At 38.0% G+C, this 12,532-nt stretch overlaps 1 protein-coding gene across 10 annotated transcripts in view; it reads right to left on the reverse strand.

Moving 5' to 3' along the window:
• The window catches only part of ERC1 (ELKS/RAB6-interacting/CAST family member 1), a 305,118-nt gene that overhangs the window by 108,633 nt on the left and 183,953 nt on the right, over positions 1-12,532 (reverse strand). For 7 of the 10 annotated variants that reach the window (XM_063318622.1, XM_063318614.1, XM_063318604.1 and 4 more), the window contains one exon: positions 11,589-11,720. The exons of the other annotated variants lie outside the window; for them this stretch is intronic. In XM_063318622.1, coding sequence (XP_063174692.1) covers positions 11,589-11,720 — 132 coding nt within the window. The remainder of the gene's footprint in view (positions 1-11,588; positions 11,721-12,532) is intronic. 10 annotated transcript variants of the gene reach the window in all.

Here is a 12,532-nt window from a genome sequence, read left to right on the forward strand (position 1 = left end):
GGTCAGCTTGTGCCCTCTCAATTATAACTAGAAAGCTTCCATTTCAGGAGGTGTAAAGAGTGCACTCTTGCTCCTCTTTTCTCTCTGCTGAAATAATCATATGTAAAGCAGAGTATATCTTTGCCTACCTATGACTTACCTGTGATTCAGTTCTCTGTAGACAGGCCTGAAAGGCCTTCAGGTATTCTGAGCAGGATGGATCTGCAGAGAACTTAAACGGAGACTATTCTTTATATTGTTTTTAAGCACTACTTGACCTCTGCAGGTGACAGCTTATCTTTAAGTAAGAACATGAAGCTAAATAAAGTTTCCATTAGAAGAGAGAGCTCCTGAGAGACTGAATAAACTTTGTGAAAGAGGGCAAACTATGTAAATTAGATCAGTATGGGAATCACAGCAACAGAAAAGGGAAATGTCGACATAGGACAAATTTTTTATGTAGTATTACATCTCCTTCTAAAGCATGAGAGTGAGTTTTCAAAGCGCATGACAAAGGGACTTGACTATTACACTAAGAACCCTACTCCTAAACTGGAGATACAGTACTTTATATGCAGCGATAATGCAAAACTTATAGCTTAATATTTAATTACATGCCTGAAAACAGACACGTTTTTATGTTTCTGATTTAAGGAAAGAAATTGCTTTTCTTTCAGTATACATACAGACACAGTGGGCTATGGGATAGCTGCTTGCATTCATTATTATGTCTCAAAAGTTCCAGGCAGAATACAAAATTATGGAATTTTAGAAACTAAAGATACAAATACCAGCATGAACAAATAATTTTCCATGAGTATTGTATAAATCAGTCACTAGAGATCTTATTTCAAAACCACCTCAGCAGGCTAACTTGTATATTTAAAATTATTTGCTTTCTGAACACAGACCTTTCTTGTACAAACAAGAAATTAGCACTACAAGACAAAATGTACTAGAAATCTGTACTTTTGCCCAGAATGAATTAGGCCAGCAAAACAGAAAGTCTTGCAATTACAAGTCAGTAGTCAGAACACTACAAGGACTGAAAAAAATAATTAACATTTCTCATGAAGTGCAACTCTCTCAGAGGACTCTCCTTTTTTTTACAGCTCTTGAGTTTTTAACCTGTTTTTCATTTCCCTGTGTACATTACTGAAATGATGAAGGGACTGAAAATTTCTGCATTATCTTTTACTTACTTGAACTGATCAGACTGCAGGACAGAAGGAAGGGGAAAAAAAAGACATGAAAAAAAAGACAAAGACAAGAGTTCTGGCTCCATGCAAACTTGTTTGGATCCCAGAAATTTTTCCCAGAACAGATGTTAAGACATGGAAAAAGCACGGGCCAGACTTGGGACTTAAGTATGTAATTTAACTGCCTCAAGTAACATATTACAGGGAGAAAGCACTGAGTCTGACATAACGTGGACTGCCAGCAGGACCAGATGGTTTGCTTAAATCACAAGCTAATAAACCTTTACACAAAATAAGAGGGAAATGAATTATGGTTTCATCATAGCCCCATTTTCGTTAAAGCAGTAGGGTGGCTTTAGGTACTCTTAAAGATTACATCCAAGACACTTAACTAAATTCTTGGCTATTCTGAATTAAGGGAACAACTTTCAAATTCTTATAGATATTGGGAAAGCTGTTAGGCATAGCTTTTTGAGAGCTAAAAATATCAGAGGAAAATGAGAGAAATAAGTAAGCAGTAACAAGAAAAATCTTCCCCCCGATAAAATTAAAATGCAATTTCTCGTTTGTAAGGTAAGGACAGCCCTCAACTAGGAGAACAGCTGAAAGCTCTGCCACACTGACAGCAGAAGGGAATAAAACAGAATGGCTCTGCCCCACCACACAGGTTGGAGCTCTGGCTCCAGTTCAAGCCCCCCTTGTTCCCCACCAGTGCACGAGCAGGCATACGCCTGTAGGTGGACAGAGGAGTTAAGGAGAGAGACAAAAGACTATGGTCTGAAAAGCTGCAGGATACTGTAGTTGAATGCAAATTTTCTTATTGCTGTGAAAGTGAGATACTTAAACAGTTGATGTCTCTTGTTTCCATGAGTTGGTCTCTCAACAAAAACTTTCATTATAAAAAAAAGGATCTGAGAGCGAAGAGGAGTTAATGCTCTGTGTTGCTCCTTACTGCCTCCACTGATGGCTCTAGGCAATAAAAAGCACTAATATTAGATGGATCACGTATATGACATTACCATGTTACTGCTGCAGAACCCACAGAAATAGAAATACAGGAGTCTTTGTTAAGGAGTACGTTCCTTGAGTATCAATCAAGAGCGCCTTTTGCTCATACTCTCAGAGCACTGAGCTCTTGCATGAAGGAGGAGGAATGAAAATTCACAGATGTTTGGAAAACAGAAAACTGAACCACCAGACTTCAGGACTGAATAAGTCACAGCTGTGTCTTGTTAGCATGTTTGGAGGTAGCTTTGACAGTTGTATCTTCTAAATGAGGGCCATAAGCCATATAAATAAGCAACGGCCTACTGCTGGGACAAGAGCTCTTGAGAAGGAAGCAATAATTGTCTCTGCTTAACACATACAAAATATTTGAGTCAGGGCTGGAAAGAATAAGTGAAAAACTGAATTCTGATTTATATTGAGGACAGAAACCTGTTGTAGTCTCTGGTATCTGAAGACTGTAACCAGTTACAATTTTATTTCTGCATTTCCCTCAAGTGGAAACATTATCCAATGAAATATTCTCATTATGTTTTTTAACCCTTGCAACCATATCAAAGGAAGGTGTCCTGTTTTATTTTACATGGATGTACACTCTTAGGAAACTGTCTTGTGTTTATCTTTTGTGGCTAGCAATAAATGTTTCCAGCCCCTTGGGAACACAGCAGCAGTCACGACTTCAAGGGATAACAAACAATTCAAGGGATAACAACCTTGCAAAAGACCTGGATTTTGATCATCATTTAAAAATCTCTACAGAGGCAGAAAGACTAGAATTTAGCACATTCTGCACAGTTTTGCACACACTCATTTATCACAATTCTTCACATCCAAACAAAATCTCTAGAACTATGGTTAATTCATGATACTCTGGCCACAGCTTTAAACACGGATGTCTTCAAAAGAACTTCACCTTTCTTAGGGTATGTCTACTCTGTGATTGCTGCTAAGGTAGCAGTAGCAATTGGGCGAAAGGAAGCTTATCAGCTGAGACCAACTCCCCAAGGATTTCAGCAGGTTTTTTACGAGCTTTCTGTAGAGCATGCTGATTTCCATTTTGCTGCATTTTAGACAGTTTCAGGTTAACTAGAATATGTCACCATGGCAGACAGTTTAGACATAACTGAATAATATTCCAAGTAAATATTTAATGCTATGCTACATAGCATACCATAGCTCGTCAATGTATATAGCATAGATTGATTTTTCAAAGAGAAAAATTCTAGGATGATGTATTAACTCACTACAAGTAGTGAAAAAAAATGGTATGCTAATTCCACATACAACTTTAACACTCTTTTCCCAAAAGACATTAAGGATCATGACCATAAATACACGAAAGCACAGTTATTATGTGAAAGCACATGGATTGCCACAGGAAGGTTGAACATGTGGCTAAATGAAGAAGTACAGGGTCCTTGGTGAGCTCAGGAAAAGTTTCCACCTCTACTAACTTGTGGAAGTAAATCTGTAGCACTGCAGTTCACAGAAAGCAAACAGCAGAACCTAGACACAACAACTAAGCCATCCCACCGTACTGAGCCAACTGGACTCAGGCTGAAATTCAGTGAAGGGTTTGAAGAAATCTGATGGTAAACAGCAGTACAGCAAAAGTGTCATGGTTTCGGCTGGGATGGGGTTGACTTTATTGCTAGCAGATGGTGTAATGCTATGTTTTGGATTTGGGATGAGAATACTGTTGATAGCACGTTAATGTTTCTTTTCTCACACGTCATGTATTTTGGAGGCAAATAAATTCTATTAGAAAAAGAATACATATTTTTAAATTTATGAATCTAATGTAGAATTCTAATGAGCTTTTCTAATGCTTTAATCTACGTATCAGCGTACCACATTTGCATTTAAGGTCACAGCTAAATAACACAACTGGGAAATGGAAAAGAAATTCCAAATGAAAAATGCACAACACTGGCTTTAAACAAATATTAACACAATTATTTGGTTGGGTCCTTACAATTCCAAGGAGGCCTTAATGTAACCAAATCTGCATGACTTTCTCCTTCAAATCAGACTTGAAGGCAACTCAAGAATTTGACTTTCTCTTGAGCCACAACAAATAAAATAGTATTTAGAGGTAGATACTGGAGAAAATAATGCAACAGGCAGAGGGATGCCTGTTTGCATGATTTGTCTAGAATACTTGACTATAGCAAAAGGCATAATGTCAAATCCCTGTTTATCTATTGAACAATAAAAAGGGATAAAAATCCAGACAAAATCATCTTAAAATCAGCATTTGTACCAAATTTCTATACTATAGTTTCCATCAGTATTTCTCATTTCATTAAATGAAAAGTTGACTTATATGGAGAAACACTCAATGTACATTTTGAACAGAGGTTGATTATCCTTTCAGTGTCCCCAGTTCTCCTAAAAGTCATCAAATTTTGCCCACTTTGCAACCTTAAATGAGTGCAAGAAATTAAACAAAAGATTTAGAAGTTTTTTCCCCTATAATGTTAGAAAAAGATCTCTATCCCAAAGTCTCTGAGCACAATTTTCTATTCATCGTTTTTTTTCCTATTCATTCTTTGCTACTGGAGGCAAAAAAACCCACCTCCCCAAGCCCCCAACTAGGCACAGCTGAACACACCTCAGACAGAAAAGAATAAAATTTCCACTGTTATACCTCTTAAAAGGTAAGTTCCTGAATACTGAAGGAATCGCATGTTATCCCTGACATACTGAATCACCCTTCCCATGTAAGGAGTGTGACTCAATATAAATCTCGGTATTTTAAAGGAAGAGGCTACATAATCCATTTAAATGCTGGAGGAGAAGAAGTAACTTTAGGGAGAAACAGCGCTTCTAAAAATAACTGCAAGCATTGACAAGGACACAGTGCACAGGCAACTTTACCTAGCCAAAGTGCTTTCTCTAACCAAAGAATAATAAAAAAAAACCTCTTGAAAAATGATGGCAAAAACTTCAGGCTGACAACTTAAAAAGCGTCAAAAACAATTTCTATTAGTAAAAGAAATTAAAATATAAGTTTTTCAAACTTCTCATTAGGAGATACAGAAGAAGAGATAAAAAACTAATTAAAAGCAAGCTGTCCAGCATCTGTTACAGAGAAGTCAGAATTCTGACATTTCTACAGTTCTCAGAAAACACCTACAGGTAAGTGGTTCAGAAGAAATTCCACTTTGTATTTTCCACTTACAGGGACCTGTAGTAAGTAACTTAATCTGTCAGAATTTGTGCTGTGACATAATTCCAACACTCAACTTATTTTAGAAAATATTTTAGGTCTATTTCACTAACAGAATACTCAGCAAAAAGGGTATGTGTTTTAATATATTTTGCATTTTTAGAAGATCACAGAATCACAGAATGGTAGGGGTTGGAAGGGACCTCTGGGGATCATCTAGTCCAACCCCCCTGCCAGAGCAGGGTCACCTAGAGCAGGTTGCACAGGAATGCGTCCAGGTGGGTTTTGAATGTCTCCAGAGACAGAGATTCCACCACCTCTCTGGGCAGCCTGTTCCAGTGCTCTGCCACCCTCAAAGTAAAGAAGTTCCTCCTCATGTTTAGGTGGAACTTCCTAGGTTCAAGTTGGTGCCTGTTGCCTCTTGTCCTGTCGCTGGGCACCACTGGAAAGAGCCTGGTCCCATCCTCCTGACACCCACCCTTTAAGTATTTATAAGCATCGATAAGATCCGCCCTCAGTTGTCTTTTTTCCAGACTGAAGAGACTTGATAGAGATACTTGATAGGATAGAGTCCAATAGATAACAATTCTGTTGTAAGTGTAGTTTCTGTTCTTACAAAAAATGGTAGTCTAAGTAATATAGGTTACAAAGTTAAAACGGGACCAGAATGGTGATATGATGGAAGGGCAAATAAGAGGTATCGTTCAAAACTTGGCTAGAATTTCTGTGTAGTAACTTATGGGTAAAAGAAAAGGCTCTTGGAGGCTTGTATTCTATATTCAAACCTCTGCAGACCTTGTACATACAATAGGGAAATCCTGGTGAACAGGAGATGGGGAAAAAAGGAGAGAACTGTGAAGGAGGCTCTAGTGGAGTTATTAACTGATTTCATATTTGTTTTTCCTTAACAAACAGATATGAATTTTGAAGCAGGAACATATGATAGAGAATTTCAGAAGTCTTGTAATCAACATAGTTTACAGGCAATATGTGCCTGAAACAATATTAAATCCTGCTGAAATAACTTATAACGATAACGGCAGGAAGGAATTAGCACAAGAAAATACATTTAAACAATACGTTACTATTACAATATTCAGTATTTTATTTTTTTCTCAAAAGGCAAAGTAGAGAAACCTGCCATGTGTAGTATAAAAAGATACAGTGTATGAACATGAATATAGCTATTTATAGATCTATATACTTCACCTCATTTAAAATTTCACACTAGGAACCATAAGTTCAAAAAGAATTCATGGAAGGTGTCAAGATCAGACTGCTAACTCAGAAATTTCACTATAAGTAACTACTTAAGGAAGGAAGGAAGGAAGGAACAGGTAATGGCCACTGTTTCATGTGTTTATTTGTCATAACATTTTAGGGTAAGGAGTTAGATGTTAGCTGATGTTATATAGAGTGAGAGTGCATTTAAGCAGGAGTTGATATTCAGGAGAGAACAGAGCTGCACTACTATCAGCAGAAATACCAGTTAAAGTTCTAAACCCTACTGCTTTTCAAATTTGAAGGAAATAAGATAGAGAAACATATGTTGCGGTCAGGCAGTGCACCATCTCACTTGCAGAAATAGCAGCCTGTTGTAAAGGCCACAATAACGGCTTCTTGCAAGAATATTTTTGGTAATAATACTAAGCAATTCCTGACTCCATTTGTCAGCCCCCACAGTTCAGTGCCTCTTCAGATGTGCTTCAAGTTCTGCATGAGGATGCACGAACCAGATCAGCGAAAAATTCCTCTAAAAAATAAAATAATTCTTATAATGAATTAGGTCACTGCTCCATTTCACAACGTGGCCTCAGAAGGACACAGGCTGGGAGAACTGAAGGGACATGCACTGAAGTATGAGGATGAAAGTGAGCAAAGAGAGGGAGGGTTTAGGTATCTTTGGTGAGTACACGTTTGTGAACTATGCCCTCCAATAATGAAGGCTCAAAATGCGAGTTATTCTAGTATTGTGCTCCTTGAGCCATGGAACTGACACTACTTACTATTGATTGACACTGAATCACAGAACCTGAACTTCCATTTCAATTTGTTCCACAAAGGGCCTTATTCTTTCATGAAGATCGAAACACGTTTCCAGCATTGTTCTGGGAATGCTGCTGATTATGACTAGGTCGATATAGAAGATAACCTCCTGCCCCCTGCTGCAGGAGAAGGGATGGTAAGACGCACCAGGACAGTGAAAGAAAGTGTGTGAGCAAGACAGGGCCTTTTGTCAAAGTCAACCTCCAGCAGTATTTCCTAGGGAAGTAAAACAACTACCGTATTTCTGAGCAGGGAAAACTTATATTTAATTCCTTTTTTGCTTCAGCCTTATGGAGAGTACTTAAAAAGAAGTCTCCGTACACCTTCTGACCTTTGACATAGAGGGCTGAATTAGTGGGATCACCCATAGTTGTACATAACCCCACAGCTGTAAGAAATTTACAGTAATATTTACATACAAGATTTAGCAGATGCACCAACAAAACCAGGTGAATATGTTAGAAAGAACGAACTTGGAGAACTTTCAAGTCTTTATATCTACGTAAGACTCCGTCATCTGCTTTCTGTATGGCAGGGTTTCTGTTATACAGAAGAGTAAGGTTAATAAAACTATGCCCAGTCCAATGGGTGCACTGCTCCCAGCAGGAAATGCCTGATTTTATTTTTGTGATAGGTGAATGAAAGAACAGGCCTAAGATCCTGAAATACACGGCAAGCTTTTGTCATCTGGAGACATCTTGCCATATATAGATTGTGTATTAACACAGTTAACCCACTGCCACAGTGAATACATACTGCCAGGATGTTTTCAAACACTGGATTAAGGAGAGCAAGATTTTAATCTGAAACTATTATTTGAGAACCATGAAATGCCAAATAGTTTCATGGACACTGTAATTCAAATCTGAAGCCTGTAAAATAGCAGGAAACCATACATCACAAGATGATGGAGGGTAAGATTGCACAACACAGGGCTACAAAAACAATATTAAGTACTGGGACAGGGGTACACACAAATGAAATGTCCTCGTACCTTGAACCACTTAAAGCCAAAATGGTTGACTTCATGCACTGATTCATTAAATAGCTTCACACAGGCAGTGAAGTGGTAGAATGGTAGAAAACAAGATAAACAGAAGAGAGGAAAGAAAAAGCATGCAATTAAATGCAAATTTTAGTCAGTTTGGACAACATTAATATTTTAAAAATCACACATAACACTCCTACTTGGTCTAAGAATGACCCTAATCTATTACTGTTTGTAAAAATCAAAGGATTTGCCATTAATATCATATAGAAAATAGAGCCTTGCATTTTAAAACTCTAAAGCTATCTAAGGATGTCTTTCACAATTCTACAAAGAACCTCCGCAGAACATAGTAAAACAAAGAAGGCATTCCTTTAAAGTAATTTAAGGAATACAAACTGAAAACCATTTGAAGAGAAGTCTCCTTCTCATCTTAGATAAACAGCTACTTGCCATCACTCTGTTACTTCACCGTATTTAATTGATACGAAAACAAAATCCTGTTGGACAAAATGGGGCACAGCAGCTCTCCCAGTGCTGACTAGAACAAAACACTCCAGTTGCTTTTCCTTCATGCTGTCTTGTTGGTCATATTTTAAAAACTATAATTGGTCAGAGCCGGCAGTTTAGTTCTTCTGTTGGAATAAGACACTGCTGTCATTCAGTGACTGTACAGACGTTGACTTTTGCCTCTCCCGAACCCACTGCTTTCAATCCATCCTTCTTTCTTCTCCCCACTTCTGTACACACCATTACATCCAAATGAATTTCTTTTTTACGATGCTGTTGCCTACCATATTCCACCGATCTTTTCCCACAAATCTTACTCATCTTGGCCTTCCTTCCTCTCCTTTCAATCTCTCTCACTGATCCTTATGGCTTATTGACCCTCAGGCTGAACATTTCCCTGCCTTGCCTTTCAGATTGTATACCCAATTCCAATTCTCTATTCATCAGCTATTTCCCTTTTCACCAAGCTCTGACCATCTGATCTCACCGTGTGCCTCTCATCAGGCTTTGCTGGTGAATTCTTATGAAAAGCCTCCTTATTGCCAAATGTGATTCTGTGATTCTGTGGTGTGAAATTTGCGCGTATTCCCAAAGCACTATTCTCTTTCCACGTTCTTGTTTCAGGACACCTCATATCTAGATAAAACTTCACTTCTATGACAACAGTTCCCTATTTTACCAACCCAGACTTATTTCTTCTCCTCTCCAGAATAAACCTGCTGCTAACAGCTCATGGTGGACAGACATCTATGAAGAGCTCATGCTCAACAGGCTAAAAAGGTATCCTCCTTTTCATCCTGTGACTGAAATCTTCCTCACTACTTCATTTCTTTTCATCCAGGACAGACCTTTCATATTTTTGTTAATCTTAGTAGTATCTTCGACTCAAACCTCCTTTAAAAGGTTATTTTGAAAAACTTGCAGAATTTCTTTTATGGAATATCTCTAATTTAAGACTTTTCTGACTGCATCAATCAACCAAGTTCTCTGGCAGGATTTCTTCTGTGTTTGGATCTACGCAAAACACTTCCTGTGCAGGTTGTGCCCATTTGTGCAGTCATCTCCTTGTCTGTAGCTTTAATTGTGTTAATGCTACCAGCATGCCTCTCTGCTAGTGAATGAAATGTAAGCTACTCATCCTCTGCAAACTGTACTCCACCCACCCTTCAATGCTGAGATGACTTGTGATCATCCTCTAATACAAGCCTACATTATGCGTACAATTTGTAAACATTCATCTTTGTGCTCACTTCCCTGACTTCAGGTACCTCTAAAACCTACAAAATTAACACACTCTACCTTCTTCAAAACCTTGCCTCAAAAAATTCACTAAGCCTTATGCATCTTGTTCTGCATTTCAAGCAAAGACATCACAAAAGGGTAAGCTCTACGGGCTTCTAGATACTCAAAGAATATAAAAACGCTCACTTTGTTTAGTAACAATGAAATTAAAACATCATGACATACTCGGCTTCAAATCACATACTATTTTGTTTACTTTTGTGTCTCAGCATAGAACCTGCTCCTTTGTGAGATACATATTTTCCTTTCAAGGGGATCTGATCTTTGATGTGGTATTCACTACCTAGTTAACGTTTCTATTCCATGCAGGTTTTTTTAAAGGCTACAAGAAGTTTGGAAAGAAGGCATGCTTGAAAGTGAAACCCCTAACATTGCCTAGGATCTCAAGGTACAGCAAACAGATTTATCCTCAATACATCTATCAGCAAACAGCTGAGCTTGACTCTAGCCTAAAGAGAAACAGTTGCTTTCTTCCTGAAAACTTGGATTATCACTAAGACATAAATATCTTCTTAGTTAAAGTATGCGATATAGGAACACGCGTTGGAAAAACCCTCTTAAAATGTTTAAAGTGCAGTTAGTCAGAACCTTTTTTATTTAAATAACAAAGAGAAAGAGATCATGCTGTTGCAATGCAACTGACCAAATGCTCTTGTTTGCTAATTACAGCCAACTAGAGAACAGTGAAAAACACTGAAGAGGCTCACAAAAAGCACAGTAAGAACGTCAGCTGCAGCTTCTGCTTCAAAGGCTTTATCAAAATCTCATGGAATTTTGTTCATTACGTATGGTATATGTTTTCTTGATGATTACTTACGTGAGTTAAAATTAGGCACATACATGATTCTTCTGAGTATCTCATCGGTGGCACAGAATCAACTAATGCATAAAAGTTTACACTTGTGGCTCCAACACACAAGTGTGCATTGTCTTTGTGTATGCTTGGCTCAAGTCAAGGGATTTATCCTTTTATCCAGTTGTTTCGCAAGCGTAACAAGACTTTGGTCCATAAACACAACTACGCTAATAAAAATCATTGTCTTTAGATACATTCAATGAACAACAACACAGTGAACCTGAATATGCTTACACATAGGACGATAGCTTTGACAGGCGAGACAGATCAGAGGAGTTACTACTTAAAATAACATTTTAAAGTTCAGGATACCTTATATTTCTTTTTAATTTCAAGAAAATCTTACCTATTAAATACAACTTATCATGAAGGCTTTGCAGACTTTACAAGTTCTGTTACCTAATGTTGGAACAGAGATACAGGACCATCAAACAAAACCAGCTGTGTTTCACAGTAAAGCAGGGAAAATAGTACTTTACTGTCTGGTTACTTTCCTAAGAGGACCACCAGTGACTTTATAAGATTGCAGACCTGTTTCTCAGCATTGATCCTGGCTGACTCCTCTTGTGCTAGCACCATTTCCCGCTCTGCAGTTATCTGAACACTTTCTCTGAGTGCCTCTTCCAATTCTTCAATCCGATCATCCTTTTTACGTAGATTGTCCTGGAAAATGACGGGAGACTAGGTGAAGATGACTTGTTTGGAACTAAAGCCTTTTAATCAACCAAGTTTTACGCCAAACAAAATGCGTTTCTCCCTCCCAAGGTGCAACTGCAGGCAAATTATCTTCACACGAAAGAAAGAAAGATGAAGTGATGCAGGAGTAGGAAGAAGATTACAGTAAAGAGAAGGAGAAAGCTAGCAAAGCAGGACGTCAAAGCAAGAGTGCTTGCCCTCTGTGTTGGACGTACCACAGTCCTGTCAGATTATACAGCATAGATAAGCACGGGTTGTTGGTAAATAAAGATTAGTAAGCAGTTCCAAAGAAGCAGAGAAGCCAGAATTGGTGGGAAGGTAGCTGGCGTTCAGCATTGCCCATTTGCTCACACATTCACCAGCAGGCGTGGTAAGAAGGGAAACATAGCACTGCAGTTTGGAATTTGCCATTTCCAGGTTAAAAGGGAGAAAAGCAAACGTTAAGCAACAGAGTTTTCCATTGTTCAGATTAAGTCTTTAAGGAAGTTTCTCATCAAAAACTCTCTAGAAATTATGAATAGTTCAACTGGGCTGTCTGAATCTCAGACACCCAAGTATCAAGACTCCCTTAAAATTTATTCTTCCATTAAGAGCATCTTCACAGTTGCAAGTTCAGATGTCCCACATATATTCAAAGACATATATTGACGAAAACCGTATTGCTCTTCAGAAATATACTGTTTCATTGGTTTATACAAGCAGTATAACTTAGAAAAATGGTATACAAAATTAATGGTATTGTTATTTGTAAAGGAGACCCTCCTTACTTTAATATTGCT

The sequence above is a fragment of the Chroicocephalus ridibundus genome, chromosome 1 (assembly GCF_963924245.1).
Source record: "Chroicocephalus ridibundus chromosome 1, bChrRid1.1, whole genome shotgun sequence".
NCBI classification, from domain to species: Eukaryota; Metazoa; Chordata; class Aves; order Charadriiformes; family Laridae; genus Chroicocephalus; species Chroicocephalus ridibundus.